Source organism: Hibiscus syriacus, unplaced genomic scaffold (assembly GCF_006381635.1).
Source record: "Hibiscus syriacus cultivar Baekdansim isolate YM2019G1 unplaced genomic scaffold, ASM638163v2 tig00111208_pilon, whole genome shotgun sequence".
NCBI lineage: Eukaryota > Viridiplantae > Streptophyta > Magnoliopsida > Malvales > Malvaceae > Hibiscus > Hibiscus syriacus.
Window position 1 is genome coordinate 601,392 of NW_024063020.1, and position 22,955 is coordinate 624,346.

At 35.3% G+C, this 22,955-nt stretch overlaps 1 protein-coding gene and 1 pseudogene across 1 annotated transcript; one reads left to right on the forward strand and one right to left on the reverse strand.

Annotated features, from left to right (window-relative positions):
- Positions 1 to 3,846: 3,846 nt before the first annotated feature.
- Positions 3,847 to 16,850, reverse strand: LOC120155888 (annotated as a pseudogene).
- Positions 16,707 to 18,611, forward strand: LOC120155851 (S-adenosylmethionine synthase-like). Its single transcript, XM_039167315.1, has 3 exons — positions 16,707 to 16,842; positions 17,008 to 17,933; positions 18,338 to 18,611. The coding sequence occupies exons 2-3, from the start codon at positions 17,019 to 17,021 to the stop codon at positions 18,602 to 18,604; spliced, it is 1,182 nt and encodes a 393-aa protein (XP_039023246.1). The 5' UTR covers positions 16,707 to 16,842; positions 17,008 to 17,018; the 3' UTR covers positions 18,605 to 18,611.
- The last annotated feature ends 4,344 nt before the right edge of the window (positions 18,612 to 22,955 follow it).

The following is a 22,955-nucleotide window of genomic DNA, read 5'->3' on the forward strand; positions in this document are numbered from 1 at the left end:
ACCTCATCACGTAACTCCCTTGACTCATCCCGTTGAGGTGGAGGTGGAGAACAGGGAGATAGGAGTCGTGGCATCTTTGCCGGTCGCCTATCATGAGGTGATGGTGGAGAAGAGGCTCGATGATGTGACGGGATAGGTGATGGCTCTCGTTCTAGAGGTGTATAGTCGGGTCGATCGGGTGATGGCTCTAGGTGAGGTGATGGCTCTCGAATTGGAGGAAGTGGATGCTGCTCATCATCCGTGCCATCAAAAAAACTCTGACTAGCTTGCCATCAATCAGTGGCAAGCTCTTCCTCCGTGGGTGTCAGTCTTTGTAATGGAATGTTGGCCTCCTAAAATATAAAAACTCAAACAAAGTTAAACGTCTACTATTAATAACTTGTTTATATATTATATGAAAGTATTTGTGTTAACTTACATTATTTATTGTCGCATATGGTATTAAGTCTTCCCAATCCAACAGAGTTTTCCTCTTCTAGGAAATAGCCCTGGGAATATCATTTGACGTTTTTATTGCATATGTACGCATGCTGGGGAAAGCCTCGAATATCCAAATCTACAAACAATATAATAACAAAATTAGTAATTGTTAAATAATTAATTATAATTTTAGAAACATTATATAGAAATTCTTACCTTAAAGGCCCAAACAAAGCCTGACAAAGTGTATTTGGACCCATCGCCCCGCAAACTTTTGCGGTCATCAAAGGCAGACGACAACTTAGTCCAGGTAGCTTTCCATATATACGAACCCCACGGAAACAGATTCCATGCATTCAGGTCCTCTACCAATATTATTAGCTCCCGATGAATAGGTTGTCTGGCCTCTCTGCCTAAAAAGCCGGCATACACAAGTAGTAGAAGGCATACTCGGACAACATCGACGTCATCCATCCGAGTGAAACCAGCTTTCTTATTAAACAATTTCTTCAGGTCGTCGACATGTAGGTTCGGCTTCTCCATTGACTCATCCGGAAAAACCCGGGATAACCATGATGGGCGGGCGATATGAAGAGTGTACCGGCCTACATCATCGTGTCCGAATCGTAGACCAGTGATTAAGCAGAACTCCTTCCGCCCAAAGCAAGTATACGCTGGTGGAAAATGAAACCATATCTCTTCCTCACCACGTTGTATACTGTCGGGTAGATTTGATGTCATGGTCTGAAGCCACAAATGGGTCAAATTAGCATCTCCACCCGGATGCTGTACTCTCAGCCATGGCCCGAAGCAGGTTTCCTCAAACAATTGTCTTTGAGCAGGTGAAAGCTTCGAAGCAATTGTAGTGGCCAGGCTGACTTTATTTCTCAAGGTCAATTGAGCCGAAAAAAATTTCTACAAAAACAATAAACATACCAAGTTAGATATACCAAAAACTACACTGTGAAGATATACCAAAAACAATAAACATAAAAAGTAGTAGTTTATTCTTGAAACTAAAATTTGCAACACTGTTTTGTCTTTTGGTTGAAATGAAAATCGCAACGAGAGAATCGCAACGCGAAATGACAATCGCAACGAGAGAATCGCAACGCGATATGAAAATCGCAACGAGAGAATCGCAACGCGAAATGAAAATCGCAATGCGATTTTGGTTTCGCGTTGCGATTCTCTCGTTGCGATTTTCATATCGCGTTGCGATTCTCTCGTTGCGATTGTCATTTCTCTCGTTGCGACAGTCATTCTCTCGTTGCGATTTTCATTTATCTCGTTGCGACTCTTCTGCAAATTGAAACTTGAATGGATTGCATTACTTCAACCAAAAGACAGAACAAAGACAAAGACAAATACTAACTTGAAAATCGCAACGAGAGAATAGCAACGCGAAATGAAAATCGCAACGAGAGAATCGTAACGCGAAATGAAATCTAAGTGAAATGGTTAATCTATTATTGAAATGACCAGTAAACTTATCATCAGTTTCAATATGAAAAACCTACAATAATGCAAACATTTCAAAATAAAAATAATTAAAAAAACTAACCCTCGGAGGTTGATTTTCCATTTCTGAATATTGTGAGGGATTTCTGACCGTGAATGGTTGTGAGGGATTTCGCCGGAGATGGGGACGGAAATCTTCGGAGATGGGGACGGATTTCTTCGCCGTAGAGAGTGAGAGATGGAGATGGGACTGAGTTGTGATTTTAGGTTTTAGGTTATGAGTTGCGATTACGGGATTTTGTCTTAATATTCGTTTTTGTAATTTGAAAATAAAATACGCGTAGCGATTATAATGGCGCTTTAAATATCGCGTTGCGATTTACGGATACGCGTTGCGATTTTATGTATTATCGTTGCGATTTACCGATACGCGTTGCGATATACGGATGCGCATTGCGATTTACCCATACGCGTTGTGATTTACGGATACACGTTGCGATTTACGGATACGCATTGCGATTTATGTGTTCGCGTTGCGATTTTCATATTCGCGTTGCGATTTTGGAAAATCGCAATGCGAATTTGACTATCGCATTGCGATTTTCAAGAATCGCGTTGCGATTTTGGAAACTGATTTGCGATTCTGGGGATCGCGTTGCGATTTTTATTTCGCGTTGCGATTTTGTTGGTCATTTTGGCAAATCCAAAAAAAATTGGTTAAAGTCGTATATTATAACTTTTTTTTGGTCACTGAGGCGATTTTCTCTTTAAAAAAACTAATAATGAAAATGTAATTTAGAATGATATAAAATATAATTATATATTTAGGGTTTAAATGTCTATTACCTAATAAACTATGTGGTTTATATTGTGTTGTACCTAACAAGTTTTTTAAAAATTATCGTTAAATTTAAGTTTTTGTTCTTTCTCGATCACTCAATTCGTATAGAATTATTTTTTAAAATTTATACTATATAAGAATTTATCTATATCACAAACTTTTTTATTCGATACATAAATTTAATTTATAAAAATAAATATATTATAACATAATAAAATTTAAATTTCGTATTTTGAATATTCAATAGATTTCTGTTTTTATTATTTGTTTTTATATATTCAAAATTTAAGGGACTTTCAATTTATTTTTTTACAATTTTCTTCATTAAATTTTAAAAAAATATAATATTCACTAACTTTTGTTTTTATTTAATCAAAAATGTTGTCACTTTTATTTAATTTCCTCTCTAGCGGCAGTCAAAATTTCAGTGACTAAATATTTAAAATTTGATTACACAAGTGACCACGTCTTAATTAAATAAAAACGAACATTACCACATATTAATGAAATAAAAACAAAAATGATCAAATATTATATTTTTTTTAATTATGTGAACGAAAGTGATCAATCATATAATTTATCCAACATATTAATATAATGAGGTTTCAACTGAACTACAACCCAAACGCTCCAATGCTTGGGTTCTAGGCATGATTAAGCCTCGATTATATTAATCAAGCTTGGGTTGACTCTTCTTAATCAAGCTCCAATGCTTTCTTATAAGCAGTTTTGGTCGAATGCTCTATATATTTATTCGTAATTCCATTAAATCGACTCGAAAATTTTTAAAATTAAAATTAAGTTATAAAATAAAATTCAAATAACTCAAATAATAACTCGAAATTTTTAGTAATTAGTTGACTATTTTTAAGTTTTAGTCGAGTCCTTCGACTATATATATGAATATATATATATAGTGTATATGGTAATAAAAACCGTTTGAATGGAAATCAAATAATACCATGATATTCCACATATTTACAATTAGATTTAAACAGAAACTCGACTTGAAAAATTCCAAATAAAACAATGACCAGTTGATGGTGGCAAGACTTGAGAAAGAATAAACTATGATCATATATCTCAAATTTGACTTACAGGCGGGGCAGGGGCTGCATCAAGAGCTAACCCCATCCTCGGGTGATTGCAGAAGTCCCAAAGGTCTCGAAACTTGAATCGTCGAATCCGAAAGACACAAAGGGAATTCCCTCATGATGCTGGTTTTCACAAATCCAGGATCAGCGGTACTTCAAACAAACCATATCACATACCATAAACTGAAGCATAGATGCACTGATAGGAATGGTGTTCTAGAGAAAACATAGTAAAGATGTTATATAACTGAAGTATACTGAATCCCATCGAAAGAGCTGCACAGACGAATGCATTTTGCAATCCAAAAGCCACTGCTGAAGTGAGCTTCTGAATTCCAAAACCGATCGGCATGACAACAGGTCGACGACATGAACATCCTTATTCTGGGTTTTTATATCTGTCATAGTCTGTAAACAACAATAAGTTAAAAATAAAGAAAAAATGATGAAGAGCATTATCACATGAGGCCACATGCAATGAGAGACTTATTGCGTATGTATCACTATCATTTACGGCATCTTCCCTTGTTGCAACACACTATCCACTTTCGTTTCCCTTGTTTCAACACACCATCGACTTCCAAGTACTCCGGATCAAACAAAGACTTGTTTCGTTGCATCCAGAGATACCTTAACATTTCTTTTATAAAAGTTTAAATATTAAATTTTTAATAAAAAATTAAAACCGTTATTAGACCTAAAGAAGAAGAAAATGTTACTGGAGACGTAGATAATTACATTGTGAAAATAAAAACCTACATGTACTGGTGGGAGAAGGAACTAGAATCGGGAAGGCAGTAATGAAACTTGACACAAGCTGAGAAGATAAAGCTTGTCCTTTGATAAGAACCTGGTGGTATCACCCTATCAATGATACCACCATTTTCTCTTCATCCACTTCTTCCATATTACCTGTTGTCGTCCATTCATCAGCAGCATTCACAAAAGCAATTAAATCATTCCCATATAGCAAATTTATTTTCTTACGTTAATGGTTACCAAAATGTATGTGATTAGTTTTGCTCTATCCGATAGTCGTATTCCGCAACAATTGATATCAGAGCTAGATTTGAGTGTGTAATATTTAATTATTATCTTTGTGGTTACCACCAAAAGGTGGATCCTCCAACATAAGAAAGTAAGAAGATATTACACAATCTTTGAAGGTTTCAGAGAACTATTCACGATAGTGAAATAGTGGGAGCTATCCGTAATAGAAGATATAACAACGAAATTTGATATTGAAAAGTTCAATGAGAGAAATTTCTCATTGTGGAAGTTGAAGATGAAGACCATCCTGAGGAAAGACGGTTGTCTAACAGCTATCAGTAAAAGGCCGGTGATTTGATTGAAACAATCATATCTTCACACCATTCTTTCTACCTTGTACCTTCATGTTGCTAACATTTCTGACAGGCCACAAGAGGATCGACACCAAGTAAATTTATCAATATTAACCGCATTCGTCATGAAATCTGCTATGTTGTCTTTGGTATGGATCTTCTGCATATCTACTGTTACAAAACAAAGAGACATACTCTTGATTGTGCCCAAGCTCATCCAATAGCATCTTCAACCAGATTGCTTCTTTACTGGCTTGTGTAGCTGCTACATATTATGCCTCTGTTGTGGATGTAACCACATTTAACTGCAATTTTGAAACCCAGCTTACAGCTCCACCAGCAACTTTGAACACATATCTTGTAGTAGATTTGCTTTTATCCAAATCCCCTGCATAGTCAGAATCTACATACCCATTGATTAGTAAGTTTGATCCTCCATAACATAATGCAACATTTGAGGTCCCTTTGATGTATCTCAGGATCCTCTTTATTGTATTCCAATACTCTTTGCCTAGATTCACCATGTATCGACTAACCCCTCCCACTGCTTGTGCAATGTCTGATCTTGTGCATATCATAACGAACATTAAACATCCCACTGTCGATACATACGGCACTCGAGACATCTCCATCCTCTATTCTTCACTGCTAGGACTCATATTGGAGGATAATTTGAAGTTAATAGGAAGATGGGTAGAAATTGGATTACAATCTTGCATGTTGAATCTTGACAAGATCTTCTTCAAGTAATTCTTTTGTGAAAGCCAAATCTTCCTATTACTTTTATCTCGGTGAATTTGCATCCCTAGAATCTTGTTTGTTGATCCCAAGTTCTTCATTTCAAATTTTCTAGTCAGTTGTGCCTTCAATTCTTCAATATGATCTTTGTTGGGTCCTATAACCAATATGTCATCTACATACAACAGCAATATAACAAAATCGTTATCACCAAACCCCTTGAAATAAGCACAAGGGTCTGAGTTAAGTCTGTTGTATCCAAGGCACATAATAAAGGAATCAAATCTCTTATACCAACACCTCGACGCCTGTTTTAGACCGTACAAAGATTTGTTCAACTTGCAAACCAAGTTTTTCTTTTCTTTTTCTTCAAAACCTTTAGGCTGGAGCATGAAACCTCTTCTTCAAGATTTTCATGAAGAAAAACTATTTTAACATCTAGTTGCTCTATATGTAAGTTCAATGTAGCACACATTGTCAAAACTACTCGAACCGTCGTTAGTCGAACCACAGGAGAAAATATTTCATTGAAATCAATACCTTATTTTTGGGCATATCTTTTGACCACCAGTATTGCACGATACCTCTCCACTTGATCGTCACCATTTCACTTGATTTTGAAGACCCATTTGTTACCAATTGGCTTACTTCCTTGTGGTAGTGGCACAAGGTCTCATGTATTATTTTTATAGAGTGCTTCAATTTCTTCTTGCATCGTCATCATCCACGGTGAAGCATCTGAGTTATTTATTGGCTCCTGGTATGTTGATGGCTTACCGTCCTCTGTTCAAAGGCAGTATGCAATATTTCCTTCTATAACATAATCTGAGTACCAATTGAGACGTCTTCTCACACAATCTGATTGACGAGTTTTTGGAGCTTCAGAACTCTCTAGTTCTTGTTCATCATGTGCTGGTTCTGCTTTAGAAGAATCTCCTTGTTCAACCTCATTTTCCACATGTATCTATGTAGTCTCTGACTTTTCAGCGCTACCATCGTCTTCTTTTCTTTGTAGTTTATCTTCTACAAATATAACATCCCTACTGATGATCACTTTGCGGGCAGTGGGATCCCACAAGCGATACCCCTTTACACCATCAGCATACCCCAAGAATTTGTATTTACTGGATTTTGGATCGAGCTTTGAAATTTATTGGGAGTTGTACATCACGTACACAATACTTCCAAATACATGGAGGTTTGAATAATCAGCTGGTTTACCAGTCCACATCTCCATTGGTGTCTTCAGCTCTATTGCAATTGATGAAGTTCGATTCACAAATAACAGGCGGTATTGATTGCTTCTGCCCAAAATGATTTTTCTAGGCCTGCAGCCCTCAAAATTACTCTTGTTATTTCTAATAAGGTTCTGTTCATCCGCTCTGTTACTCCATTTTGTTGAGGAGTGTTCGCCACTGTGAACTGTCTTTTGATGCATTCTTTTCTGCAAAAGTCGTCAAATTCTTTACTTGTGTATTCTCCTCTATTATTTATTCTGAAACACTTGATTTTATTTCTAGAATCAAGTTCCACCCATGCTTTGAAGTTTTTGAAAGTTGAAAACATGTTTGACTTTTTTTTAATAGGGTACACCCAACATCTCTTCGAGTAATCATAAATAAACAAGACAAAATATTTTGCTCCGCCTAGGGATGTAACTAGTGTTTGCCATACGTTAGAGTGAATCAATTCTAGAACACTTTTGCCTCTAGAATTTGACGTGTTGAATTTCATCCGGTGTTGCTTACTTGTTATGCAATGCTCACACAAAGTAAGTGATACATTTGTTAAGCCTGGAAGTAGCTTTTGCTCCACAAGGACTTTCATTCCTTGTTCTGACATGTGTCCAAGTTTCTGATGTCATAGCATTGCAGAATCTAAATTACATGAAGCAACAGAGGCTTCTGCTTCTAGAAAAGTCTCTCCCTTCAGCATGTACAAGTTTTTTGCTATCTTTTCGCCTTTCATCACCACAAGCACTCCACGGAACACCTTCATTATTCAATCTTGCTCGCATTATTATCCAACAATCCGTAGGATAATAATTTTTTCTTCAAGCCTTTCACGTGACGCACATCTCGAATAACTTTAATTGTTCCATCATACATCTTCAATTTGATGGTTCCCACACCAACGATCTCTAAGGCATGATCATTGCAACTATACGCAGATCCTCCTGAGACAGGTTCATAATGATGGAACAATTCTCTTCTTAATGTCATGTGATATGTTGCTCCCGAATCAATGAGTCATATATCTGCAAATCTTTTTCTACATTTCATGGTGGTTGACGCTTCACATCATAGAGCATCTCTATCATCTGAAGTGTTTGTTGTATTTCCTTGTGGAATGGAGTTTTTAACTAGACTCCAACAATCCTTCTTCAAGTGATCATTATTTCCACAGTTGTAGCACTTTAAATTCTTCTTGTTTCTCGACTTTGATCTACCATGTTTGTGACTGCTGCTTTGGCCACGTTCTGTTGATCTCCCTCTCATCGTTGTCAACACTTCTGCTTGTTGCAGATTTACTAGTTTATCTTCCTTGTTCTTGTGCCGATTTTCTTCTTGTAGAGCAGCAGCTGCAACGTCATCGAATACTAGACTGGTGACATTACTATTTGTCAAGTTGATGATGAGTTGATCATACGAATCAGGTAGACTTTGAAGTAAAAGTTCAGCACGTTCTTGTTCTCTTATTGTACATCTTAAGGATGTCAGCTGAGAAAATAAAGTGTTCAGTGTATTTAAGTGTTCCGTCACTTAAGTAGATTCTGGTATACGAAGAGTGTACAATTTCCTCTTAAGGAAAATTTTATTGTGCAATGATGTTGTATCGTACAGTTTGGTGAGATGATCTCATATCTCCTTAGCTATCTTCTTCTCCTCTATGCTTGACAATACTTCATCTGCTAATGCTAGATGAAAGTTTGTTATAGCATTCCTGTCTATTTTGATCCATTTGTTGTCATCTGTGAAATCTACCGGCCTTTCATTGATAGCTGATAGACAACCATCTTTCGTCAGAATGACCTTCATCTTCAATTTTCACAATGAGAAATTTCTTTCATTGAACTTTTCAATATCAAATCTCGTTGCCATAGCTTCTATTACGGATAGCTCCTACTATTTCACTATCGTGAATAGTTCTCTGGAACCTTCAAAAAATGGGTAATATATTCTTACTTTCTTATGTTGGATGATCCACCTTTTGGTAGCAACCACAAAGACAATAAGTAGATATTACACACTCAAATCTGGCTCTGATACCAATTATTGCGGAATATGGCTATCGGATAGAGCAAAATTGCAATTGATAATTTGAGAAAATAAAAAAATAAAGATAAAGAAAACACAAATTTTACATGGAAAACCACTAAATAATATAGGATAAAAATCACGGGCAACAGTAGAAGAATTTCACTATGAGAAAATAGGAATTACAACTTCTCTCGATCTACCAATGATAAAACAATGATAATTCTCTCTTGATAAAAAATGAGAAAACAACTCTCAAGAAAACTCTCTAAATTTTCTAGTATTGAGAGAAAGCTAGAATGATTTAGGATGGTTTTGAAGCTAAATGGAATATGATATTTATAGTTGAAGCTTAAGGACTAATCTTGTAAATACCCTAAAGTATAATGACTAAAGTTACAATTTTACTATTGCCAAATTTTCCACAATTGCTGTCTATTTTCAATGCCCCCTAAATTTGACAATTTTAATATTGTTTTTCAACTTTCCACTGAAAGTTTTGTTTGAATTTTCAACAATTAGACCTGTCGATTGGCCAGACCATGTGGTTTTGGGTAACATCAGTTTATATCAGGCTAATTTGGATCATTTTGATTCGGGGCTGTAAAATCCAAACTATGGGTTAGTGACTAAATGGTAAAATTTCAGAAATTTGGTGATTAAAGTAGAAGAATGGATTAGTTCAATGATTTATCTGGAAATAAATCCTAAAAGTTGTTAGTAATTATCAAATGAAGTAGTGGGCAAAATAGTCATTTGATTAATAAATAAATTAAAAATAGATATGATAAGGATATATATGTTAGAGGGGATAAGGACGAAGAGATATTCTCTTCATCTTCTTCTTCTTCTTCTTCTTCTTCATGTACGAGACAGAGAAGAGCCAAGCTTGCAAAGGTAAGATTCCTTGTTAGCTGATTATTTGTTAATTTTAAGAGTGGGTTTTGATCATTAGATAATACTTAAGCTTATGGAAAGCTTAAGTTGTCCTAAAATCAAAAGATAAAGAAGTTATGAAAGATTAAAGAAAATGAGTTTCTTAAGGAAATTCTAGAAAAGAGTTAGTAAGTGAATTTTAAGAAGGAATTTGACTTGTCATCAATCTAATTAAGGAATATGGAGTGTTAGAATTAGATTTAAAACATGTTAAAAATCTAGTATGATTCTTGAAGTTAATAAAGATGAGAGAATATTAAGGTTTAAGATGAAATAAATGAGTATATATTGGTTTAAGTATGTGTACTAGAGTTAAGAAGGAAAAAAGGGATGAAACATGAATGATTTAATCCAAAATGAATGATTTTCGGGTTCAAAAAGAGGTTATAGGTAGAGTGCATCGATGCACATTCATAGTGCATCGATGCATCAAGGTTAAAACCCAGAAATTATTTGAAGGTGTATCGATGCATTGGTAGTGTATCGATGCACTCTTTTAAAATAAAAACATCGAATGCAATTCATGCATCGATGCATAAGTAGTGCATCGATGCATACCAGTAATAATACAACATCGAATGCATTTTATGCGACGATGCATCAGTAGTGCATCGATGCATACTTTCATTAAAAGATGAAATTGCCTTTTCTCTTAGTCTAAAGAGTGAACCATTAGAGTATATTAGTTATAATACTAATATAGATCTATGTATGATGATGTAGATATAGAACGTGATCCCGTTCCGGATCAATTGAAGGATTATAATCGAATCAAAGCAAAGCTAAGGTGAGTGCAATTTAATTTGTACTTATATTATTGAATAAACATTTGGCTTGCGATGAGCCAGTGATGGAGTTACTATGGTAAGAAGTAACTCCTAAAATGTTATTTGATTGGTGATCAATGTTATGATTTGTGTGATTATGAGATATATAAGTTATATGGAAAGTATATGTGAAATAAGATATGAGCTTATATGAATATGTGATATGAATAAAGCTATAAGAAATGATTTATGTGAATACATGCATTTGTGATGCGTGTTATATGATATTAGACATATGTTTACACATACATATGTATGTGACCGAAGAGAATGAACATGTGATTATAAGATCAATGATTACACGTACATTTGGTACGTGACTGAAAAGAAAAGATATATGTTCATAAGAGAAAGGATATGAATAAGTAAATTGAACTGTTATGAATGTTAATGCCCATGTTATGTGATAAGAGAGCTAGTGGTATAGTTGGCATGCCAAGGGTCGAGGGTTTACCTATGTTCTTCGGGACATATGGACTGCTTACCTATGTTCTTCGGGACATATGGACTGTTTACCTAGGTTCTTCGGGATCTATGGACTGGTCCTTCGGGACGAATACTGAACTAAGGTTCGGTGCCCCATGAGGGAATTGATACGAGTTGTGGTGACAGGATTAGTGCACAACCTCAATGTACTCACATACCTTAAGTTCTCAAATGTATACATAGGCTAATGCAAGGGCTTTAAAGATAATAAATAACTTGTTATGATACTATATATATGCTTTGTTGTGAAATGACATGGATACTCGATGGTGAGTATAGAAAGGTTCAATATATGCTTACATGATAGAAAGAAATTAGTAATAATGATATGAGTACTGATAAGTATATTAATGATATATGTATAAGTATGCATTATGTTATATGAAATGGTTTGTGGTTTTATTATATGTTTTATATGCCTCACTAAGTCAACGACTTAGCGTGTAAGTGATTTACACGTATGTATGGAGAGGAGTAAAGAGCGATGTGGAGTAAGACATGTCAGTTCTCCTTACTCAATGTCAGATCATAAAAGAGGTGATTAATATGTACTTTAATATATAAAGTTCTAGTTGGCATGTATTCAAAAGAATATATTGTATAAACTCTGAATAGTTTTGTAAACGTTTTGAATAAGTTGAATGTTATAAAAGTTTTTAAATTACTCAATATTTTATACGAATAAATATTTGAAAAGTCAATGTGACACTTCGGACTCGTATCCGGGTCGGATACGGGTTGGGGGTGTTACAGGGGCAGTTCTAGGTTTGAGCTCTTTCGAGTTGGAGTTATTTTGGTTTTAGTCTCGATTTTTTAAGTTGAGTCATTACAAGTTCAGGTCATTTCGGTTTTGAATTAATTCAAGTTTAAGTTATTTCGGGTTCATGTTTGAGTGAATTTGAGTTATTACTGGATCAGATTTCAAATTCGGGTTAGAGTTGACAGATCTACAAATAATCATTTATATTAGAATAACAGTCATCAAAAGATTACCTAATTCGATCTCAAGTTCTTGATCTTCTGCATCCCCTTATTCAACTATACCATCCTCCAATGCCGAAGCTGCTTGTGCATACCTTTCCAGAAACTGTTCTTCAGTTTCTTCAATTTCACTCTCAGATTCCTGTCCCTAAAAAAAACAGAACATGTTATTATTTACCAGTGCAAAATTTTGAATTCCTACAAAAATATAAAACTGGAAGTTCCAAAAAAGACTGGCGAATTTCAAGAGTTGGACCTCATCGTCAATTTCGATTTCGTCATCGTCCTCCTCGTCATTATTATCATCTTCAGATTCTTCACCATTTTCTTCCTCTTCCATTTCTTCATCCAGCTCTTTCAATTGTATAGATGTCTCAATCAGCGAAGTAAAGCAATCTCGCAATAAGTCGCCACTTGGATTGCCTACTCCCAACAACCTTTCAATCATCTTTACCAGTGTCACCACTACGAACAAAAAAAGCGTGGGAGTTTCTGTCGGTTATTCTACCAGGGGAGGATGAGCTGTAAGATAGATGCTTACCCGCCAACTTTATCTCTGACTTTGCAGACAGGCCGACTTCAGAAGAACGAGTGCAGGCAAGAGCCAGTGAAGATGCCCAGGTCACAAAGTCTCCATCGCCCTCCTCCAGTACTGCCTCCACTGCTTCCGGATGACAGATAGCACGATGCAATAGCAAACAAGAGAGGTTTCCATAGCGAAGAAGGCTTGCTTCTTACTCCTTTGAAACGAGAAAATGCCGCCCGACAGAGGACAACTGCTAATGATAGCCGCACACCTGTTTCACCTGAATAAGTTGGAACGTGTAATAGTATGTGAACAGATGAACAAGCTCTCCACGTTGCAGACGGGTATTGTAAAATGGCCCCACTGACAAATGCACTTATTGCTTCAATAATGGATCTCTGTGGCACAGGTGGAGCAGGCGGGGTCTGTCTAACAATGAAATTCTCCAATCCATATTTATTGTGCAAACTAACTACTTCCTTGATGCAATCAAAGACGGACAAATCTTCTGATTCTTCCCATGCATGCCAATCTGCAATCAAGTCGGCCCAAACTGGCAGTAATTCGGATAGTTTAAGCTCTCTGACTACATTGCTTCCGGTAACAGAGAGTATAATGGATCAAAGCAATGTTGATGAATGATCTATACATGATGGAGGCGGCGATGCCTCAGCTTCCTGATCAATACTAAGGAGAAAGTAAATATGCCATAAACAAAAGAAGTTAATCCCGTAGCATAAAGACACCATATATCAAGATCTTTTCTGTTCTAATAAAATTCTCAAGTTTTATATGCTTGCATACAAATTTTGCCATCAGCAGTAAACATGTTAATTCTCTTACCCATCAATAGGCACGGTAGGCTTAGCTGCTCAAGTACCAGAGAATTATTAAAAGCTCATATAACGAGAAGGAAACTAACCAGTGGGGACGTGAGCCCAGCCTGTTGCAAGAGAGCTGATAAAGCTCTACCAATGGAAGCCTGACCAGATTCCTTTTATTCACTTGAATCATTCTGTTCAACCTCTTCGTCCACGAAGCTTTCCCAAGATTGAGCCATCACTGCTAATGCTTCAAAGCCCCGTACAACCACCTATAATAAATGCAATGCTTATCACTGATTAACCAAATCAGGAAGGCTCAATGACAATTTACATTACAGTACATTTTCAACCACGATCTTTGGTAATGTATGCAATGCTCCTAAATTAAAGCAAACATTTTAGGAATTAAATTTTGCGATCATGCAAGCAAACACCAAACTTGCAGAAATTAAATTTTTAAGGAGAACAAAAGTTTGAAATGTACGAGATACTGGCTAGGATGTATGGACTTTGAGATAACATCAACCAATGAAGAAATAATATGAGGAATATGAATTGCTGTGTTCTCGTTTCCAGCCTTTACAATAGAATTGAGAAGCTGAAACAAAATGATGTTTTCTTCATCTTCATTACCAATCCTACTAATTACAACTTGAAGAAGAAGTAACCACTAAGGTGGAAGATACTCATTCTGGGAACAACAAAGATAGGTGAGACATTATCAGCAAAACGGGAAAGCCTTGCAACAATAAGGATTGATTAGGGGACCCTACTTCAAGGAGACCAGCAATTACTCCTGCAGCAGCTACTCGCACAGGGTAACAAGAAATATCCTCTTTATCAGGCATTGCCAATGCCTTAAACAAGGAAGAATAGATGTCTGAACTCATCTCCTGAAAAGAATACAAACTAGGGAAATGAGATTAATTGAGTCCATACATTTTATACATAGTTTTGAAGCAAGTAAAAAATCAGCACGCCACCGGGGAAGCAAATCAGTACAATAATGGCATGCTTAAACTAATAAAAGACTTTCACCTAATGAAAGAACAAGAGAGGAAACTAGTACAAAAATGTCTCACTTCTGGAAGACATGATGCAAGCTCCCCAAGCACCCAACATGCAGCAGCAACCAAGTATGGTGGACAGAAGGGAAGTGAGTACAATGGTAGCACCCGGGTTTGAACCAAAGTTGTTGTATATGCAGGTTGTTGCTCTCTCAGAAACTGTAGTGTAGAATGATAGATTACAAAAAATAATGGTAGATTTTGTTACTTAAAACATTAAGGGTAAGAGTTTTCAATAATGTAACAGAGGCTAGATTTGCTTACATCTTGCAGGCCGCCATATGCCATTAGAACGCCAAAATAACTGCCATGGTTAACAAAACACACACACACACACAAAAAAAAAAGAATTAAAGAATTAAATTTATGTTAAGAACTACTGGTGGGAGCTGGGAAGGAAGGGGAAAGTAGACGAAAATTAATGATGATATTACGTCCAGAAAGGAAAAATAACTGATCGGAAATTAAAAACTTTATGACAAATCCCTCTTCTCTTGCTGAAGAGGAAAGATGAAAAAGGAAAAAGACAACAGATAAACACAGGAGAGAGAGAGAGAGAGAGAGAGAGAGAGAGAGAAGTTTTAAAGAAACAGCCATTAGCAACAAAAAGACAACTGATCGCTTTTAATTTTTATTTTAATTGTTAATCTTCTTTTATTAAATTATTTCTCAAATATCTTATAAATACTTTATAAATTTAATTTTGATTCAAGTAAGTATTAAAAAATAATTTTAAATATAATAAAAAGTATAAATAAATATTTCATTATGTCACGTTATCTTATAGTTTAATATATTTAGTTTTATATTCTCTTATATAATAGAGTAAATTATGTGTTTAGTATCTAAACTATTAGTTTTGGTTGTTTTAGTATCTAAACTTCCAATTTTTCCAAATTCATATCTGAAGATTAGTTTTTATTTCATTTTAATACCCACTTTAAAAATTTAATGCTTTTAGTACATAAACTATCAATTTTGGTCTGTTTTAGTACCTAAACTTTATTTTTTAAAACTTAACGTTAAATTTTGAACGAGTACTAAAATGAAACAAAAACTAAAATTTTTAACGGGTACTAAAATAAAACAAAAACATGATTTTAAAACATTAAAAATTTAAGTACTAAAATGAATCAAAATTAGCAGTTTAAATACTAAATACTTAACCTTGAGGTCATGGGATCGAGTCCCACGGAGGGCATTTCATAATTCGGAGGTCTTCTATGGAAGCTGCTCTCAACCTGGTGTTGGGGGCAGCCTACTATCTTACCTTCCCTTTACCTCATTATACATGGGAACAAGGGACAGCCATATTAATTAAAAAATCAATATATATATATATATATATATTATGGGTTAAAGATCTATTAAATAATATAATTTTCTTTTAATTTTACATAAATTTAAGACAATCGAGCACGAATCAACTTAATTTAATGATTAAAATATCGTTGTTATTTTTAGAGATCATTGATTCGAACAGTAACAACTGTAATATGATAATTGGTTTTCATTATCAAATAATTAAAAATATTTAGAACAAATATTATTTTATAATCACCTTAACATAAAAAAATTATAAATAAAAATAAATTTGAAAGGTTAAAAATAAGATAAATCTCATTATCATCGCTAAAGTAAGACACCGATGAAGACTAATTTTTGGGTACCATGACAACGATGAGTATATATATTGGCAGCAGATGAATATTTATGAAGTGATATTTCCCGGAAAGAAAATAAAATCACCCACCGCCACCGACGCACCACCTCTCTTTCCCGCTATCCAAACAGATCTTCTCCACGTGCTTGATATTCTTTGTACGCGTTGACAGGCTCCATCACAGCCGTGAGATTGAAATCTCACCAACACAACCTCAATGAATCTACCCTAAATCTCGTCCTTCCTGGTACCTTTGTTTCTCTGACATTCTCCCCTATATATACCCTCTCTTCCCCACCATCTCACCTTGCCTTAATCCCCATCACCTCTCTGAATCTAGATTTCAAGGTCTTCATTCCACCACAGGGTTCATCAGAGGTACCCATCTGTTTTCCTTTTAACTTCTTTTGATTTTGATTTCATCTTTTAATTCGCAGATCTGGTAGACTTGAATTTGCAGATTTTGGTTTAGTGTTCATGTGATTTGGTTTTAATTTGCAGAATTTGGTTTAGTTTTTCATGGTGATTTGGTTTTAATTGCAGAATTTTAAGGAATGGAGACCTTCCTATTTACATCGGAGTCTGTCAACGAGGGGCATCCCGATAAGCTCTGTGATCAGGTCTCCGACGCGGTGCTCGACGCCTGCTTGGCGCAGGATCCCGACAGCAAGGTCGCTTGCGAGACCTGCACCAAGACCAACATGGTGATGGTCTTCGGCGAGATCACTACTAAAGCCAACGTCGACTACGAGAAGATCGTGCGGGACACCTGCCGGAACATCGGTTTCACGTCCGCCGATGTCGGTCTCGATGCCGACAACTGCAAGGTGTTTGTTAACATCGAGCAACAGAGTCCCGATATTGCTCAGGGTGTCCACGGTCATCTCAGTAAGCGTCCCGAGGAGATCGGTGCCGGTGATCAGGGCCATATGTTTGGCTACGCCACCGACGAGACTCCTGAACTGATGCCCTTGAGCCACGTTTTGGCTACCCAGCTCGGTGCTCGCCTCACCGAGGTCCGAAGAAACGGAACTTGCCCTTGGCTCAGGCCCGACGGCAAGACTCAAGTCACCGTCGAGTATTACAACGATAAGGGCGCCATGGTTCCTGTTCGTGTCCACACCGTGCTTATTTCCACCCAGCACGATGAGACCGTGACCAACGATGAGATCGCCGCCGATTTGAAGGAGCATGTAATCAAGGCGGTCATCCCTGAGAAGTACCTCGATGAGAAAACCATTTTCCACCTGAACCCTTCGGGCCGTTTCGTCATCGGAGGTCCACACGGTGATGCCGGTCTCACCGGCAGGAAGATCATCATCGATACATACGGAGGATGGGGAGCTCACGGTGGCGGCGCTTTCTCCGGTAAGGATCCAACCAAAGTGGATAGAAGCGGTGCTTACATCGTGAGACAAGCTGCAAAGAGCATCGTTGCTAATGGACTAGCTAGGAGGTGCATCGTTCAGGTAATTACATAAAAATTTTCCTAATTGTGGCACATAAATTAGGGTTAATTATTCGTATGACCACTTAATTATTTAATTATTATCACTTTTGAATATTGATTTTAAAATATTTTCGATCATATCATTTAACTATTGTGTTAATCAAACCATCACATATTAATATTTTGGGGTGATGACTTGATTGATATACTTAAATAGTTAAATAATCTAATTAATAAAATTTCAAAATAAATTATCAAAATAAAAAGGACAATACAAGTAATTTACCCTTTTAAGTTATAATATTATTATAAAACATCACATAAAATTAAGTGATCAATGTTCAATAAGTTCCATAGAAATTAATATTTTGTAGGCACATTCATATATTTCATAATATGCAACTAAATTATGTTGTGTCATAGGTGTCTTATGCTATTGGTGTACCGGAGCCGTTATCCGTGTTCGTGGACACTTACGGCACCGGAAAGATCCCGGACAAGGAAATTCTGGAGATCGTGAAGGAGAACTTTGATTTCAGGCCCGGAATGATCGCCATCGACCTCGATCTTAGGAGAGGGGGCAATGGGAGGTTCTTGAAGACGGCTGCCTATGGACATTTTGGACGGGACGATGCGGATTTCACTTGGGAGGTGGTGAAGCCACTCAAGTGGGACAAGGTCCAGGCATAAGTGGAGCTTAGCTTCTTCACCGGTTCTGTCTATTTGCCATATTATGAGTTGCTTGCTTGTCGGCTCTTCTTACAATTTGCCTCATTTGTATTTTTGGGTCTGGGATTTGATTAAATTTCTCTTTACTAATATATGATGATGAGTGAAGTAGCAGTAAAAAAAATGTACTGTCGTTTAAAGATAATAATAATAATAAAAGGTTTATGTATAATTTAATATATAAAAATAAACACAAATAAGTCGTCTATTTATGGTATGATGGTGTGAAAATGGGAGGGTAGGGCAGGGGCTTAGGTCACTGCTCTGTCCGCTCATGTGAATTGTGTCCGTGATAGGGTGTTCCATTTTTATTCAATTCAATTGATCAAATTATTTTTAAAAATTAATTAATGATATCGGATTTATCGATTAATTTAGATTTAGTATTGTAGAGATAAGAACGATCAATTAAAAATTAATTTAATTAATTAGAAAATTTTGATTAATCTATATAATTAGAAATATTAAACACTTATTATATATATTACGAATTAAGATGTAATTCTTTTTTATTATAATCAATTATTTAACTCGAACAATCCCATTCACACAATTCCAATTGAATTCAAGACAAGTTGAGAAATTCAACAAGAATCTAGCATAAAACTTTGAAGCAGATGAATTCGGCCAAAGTGACAAAAAAAAACACCTAGAAATGATTCTCCTTCCTAGTTCCTACACTCCATGGGCAAAAATTAGGGTTACCCAAATCTCCAAACTGATGTAATCATCCATTAATTACCTCAAAATGCAAAGCAAAACAACCTTTGCGGAGCTGATCATCAAATTCACGAGGGGAAAAACGGGGGGGAAACAAGCAACTTTAAAAGAGAAACTTTCCCATAAACTCCATAGGAGGATAGGAGAGAGTTTGGAAAGATATAAATGTGTCTAATATATGATTAAGGAAATTTGTTATCGGAAATGTTATTATTTTTTTTAATATTTTCAATAAAAAAAAATTACTTAAAATATTATTATTTTTACCATATATATTATTATTAGGCGTTTTACTGGGTTTGTTAACATATCCGGTAAAGCATTACCTAAAACATTATTTTTTTACCTGAAATGTTAATATTGGACACTTTACCGGAAATGTTAAAAAATATTAATATTTTAGGTAAAAAAATAATGTTTTAGGCAAATTTTTTTATCTAAAAAGTTAAAAAAAATAATATTTTCGATAACGTTTTCTCTTAGTCGTATATTAAGACTATCGTACGACATAACTTCTCGAGAGAAGATAAGAAAAAAATACCACCTTTTGTGCTTTCATTAGAAGGTACAACATTTATTTTATGAGGAATCCAAGTTCCACGCCATCGTATCTTTCAAGAGTTTTTACTCAGAAAAATACTAAAAAAAAATCAATAATTATCTATCAATTACATATTGACTAAATTTTATCGATCTAACACCTATATATTGATATAAACGGAAGACGCATATCACCAAATGTGCCTTCTTTGAGTTTTCGTTCGAATTGGTATCACGCAGGCAAATCACCGATCACCATCCGCGCCTTCTTGCTAAAGTTGATACGTTGCGGAAGGCGTGGATCACCATTCACACCTTCTATTATTCATCTTGAATTATTGGATACTCTATTATTGCCCGAGCCTTAAAGTTATACGACTCACCCATCACCCTCCCCTATAAATACCCCGAATACAAACATCTAGGTCTGTAAATGAACTGAACGTTCAGCGAACCGTTCATGAACCGTGCAGCGGGAAGTTCGTTTATGTGCGTTTATTTATTAAATGAACGAACATGAACAAGATTTTGTGTTCGTTTAATTAAATGAACGAACATGAACATAGGTCTCATTCGTTCATTTACGTTCGTGAACGTTCAGTTATGTTCGTTTATGTTCGCCCGGTTATGTTCGTTCATTTATGTTTAACCCAATCTTCTTGAATCAATTTTGGTGACCAATTTGTAAGTATCTTAAAAATATTAATTAATCTGATATTCTGATGACCAACTCCATAATTAACCCAATTTTATTTGGAGATTAAATCCAATATGTTAACCCGTGAGGCACCTCGCACCTATATTCACTTTCCCCCTTTTTTCCCAAACCCTAATATTCACTGAAGAGTGGAGACGATCGGTGAAAGCTTCAAAAAAAGTTATATTATAGTGCAATCTGAAGTTTTACATGTTTGTTTTCATCTCTTTCTCTGTTTTATTTGGCTTAATAGTTGATATGTAAAGTTATTGTGGGTATCTTCACATCTAAAACTCAAAAAAACATCATACTTCTTTCTAGAAATAGATGGGAAGATAAAGGTAACAATCGGAAGTATATGAGCATCAGTAAAGAGAAAAATATATATAGAATTTGCCAAAAACAAAACAAAGGTTTCTATGCAATTTCTGAAAAAGAGTGTAATAGCGGAAGTAATGGGTTTTCCAGGAAGAACCCATTAATAAGTAGAAAATACACTTTGACAATGAACTTTTGTTTTCATAGTTCTTGTGTGACCTTTAGTTGTGGAGTAGACTTTAGGTACGTTAAAATTTTGAATGGTGGTTTAGCAATAATATCAGTTAGATATGTAGCATCGGAGGGATTTCAGATCTATGTTATTGCCTTGTAGTCTAATTTGTACCGTTCAAAATCTTCATGCTGTTAAATTTTCTACTCTACCAATGGAAATGATCATTATTAACAAATCTCACTAAAGTTTGACATGTCACAAAACTTTTAGCCGGCCGAATTTATTAGAATAACGTAGTGGAAAATGATTGTTCATATGTAATCATGGACCACTAAGATAAATGTTATAGCGTTAAATTAAAGTCGTGTGAATCATTTAATATCTTTAAAAGATCGATCGAAATATCTGATATCTTCAAGCATTTCATCATGCTAATCAGCTCTTACGCTATTTATCACTGTAGATTTGGTTGATTTGCATTGTCGACTATTTTCATAAAAGAACAATGGAAGGTAGGGTCTCCAACGTTTATATTCGTGTTCATTTATGTTCGTGTTCGTTTATGTTCGTTAATTTATTAAATGAACGAACATGAACAAGCTATATTCCTTAATGAACGAACATGAACAAAAAAAATTGTTCGTTTATGTTCGTGTTCGTTTATGTTCGTTTGTTTATTAAATGAACGAACATGAACATACCTCCGTACGTGTGCGTTCGGTTCGTTTGCAAGCCTACAAACATCAAACAATACCAAAATTATTTTTACGTTTTTTCTTCTATCAATTCCTTTTATCAAGCTAAGTAGATTTTGTTATACTTCTTAGAAGTCAAACTTATTTTTTATTTATTTTATATTTAATTATTTGACCAAATTTTTGTACTAACTATTTTGTATTATTTTTACGGTTGTAAAATGGAAGGCATGATCAAATCTCGAGATATTTACTGATATGTTAACAATATTAAATTGTGTTATTTAATTTACTGTGAAATATTTTTAATTTTTTTAGTATTAATTTATATATTAATTTGTATATTATTTATTTAATTAGGCGTATTTCAGATATTATTTTTGCAGATATATGACTCAATTTTTCAAACTCTCAAAATGAAGCGTATTTAAGCTATTATTTAATATAATGGAGAAATTTTAGAAGATGAAACTGGTGTTATCTTTGCATCAAACCATTTTGTTAGAATATCCTTAAAGAGAACCATCACTCTTGAGGTGTTGATCACTAAAATTTCAAGGAATGTTCATGTTGAAAAGTACCATAAGACTGTCCTCACTTCAGTACAGATTTTCAACTGCAGTATTTTCGTTAACTTATACAACGTTCGAGATCTCCAACGATGACGATGTTGCTATGATGATTATTCTCAGAATCAAAATTCAGACGTTGATACAAAAATGAATGCGGCATTTGTTGAAGTGTCTGCGGTTCATGGTATGTCATTATGCTCCAATTATGGCTGGTTCAACAAGCTGATCAAGTTGACAACCTAACTCAAGTAATGTGTAATGATTTTCACTTATTAATGGGAAATCCACATCCGGGTACTATCCTATCAAGTTTAATGGAGAGACATTTATCAGCAAATTATTACGATCTCTATCGATGTGACTCCACGAACAATCCGTATGACAATATCGCTTCCAATTCGAGGGGAAGACATTTATCTGTCAATTTTTTTTACTTGAATATGAGGATGCCCTTGATAAAACAATATGTTCAGTACTCATTTGGCACGATGCCTTCAAGTTATAGGGGGAAGCATTCAACTGCAAGTTTCTTCGACCACAATGTCGAGATGTATGCGACACAACACTCAGTTCAAAACCCGTATAACATGATCCA

Excerpts from the sequence above, each read along its gene's own strand:
- LOC120155851 (XM_039167315.1), top strand. The coding sequence starts at position 17,019 with ATGGAGACCTTCCTATTTACATCGGAGTCTGTCAACGAGGGGCATCCC. Across the intron at positions 17,934-18,337 it reads CTAGGAGGTGCATCGTTCAG|GTGTCTTATGCTATTGGTGT; the intron begins GTAATTACATAA and ends GTTGTGTCATAG.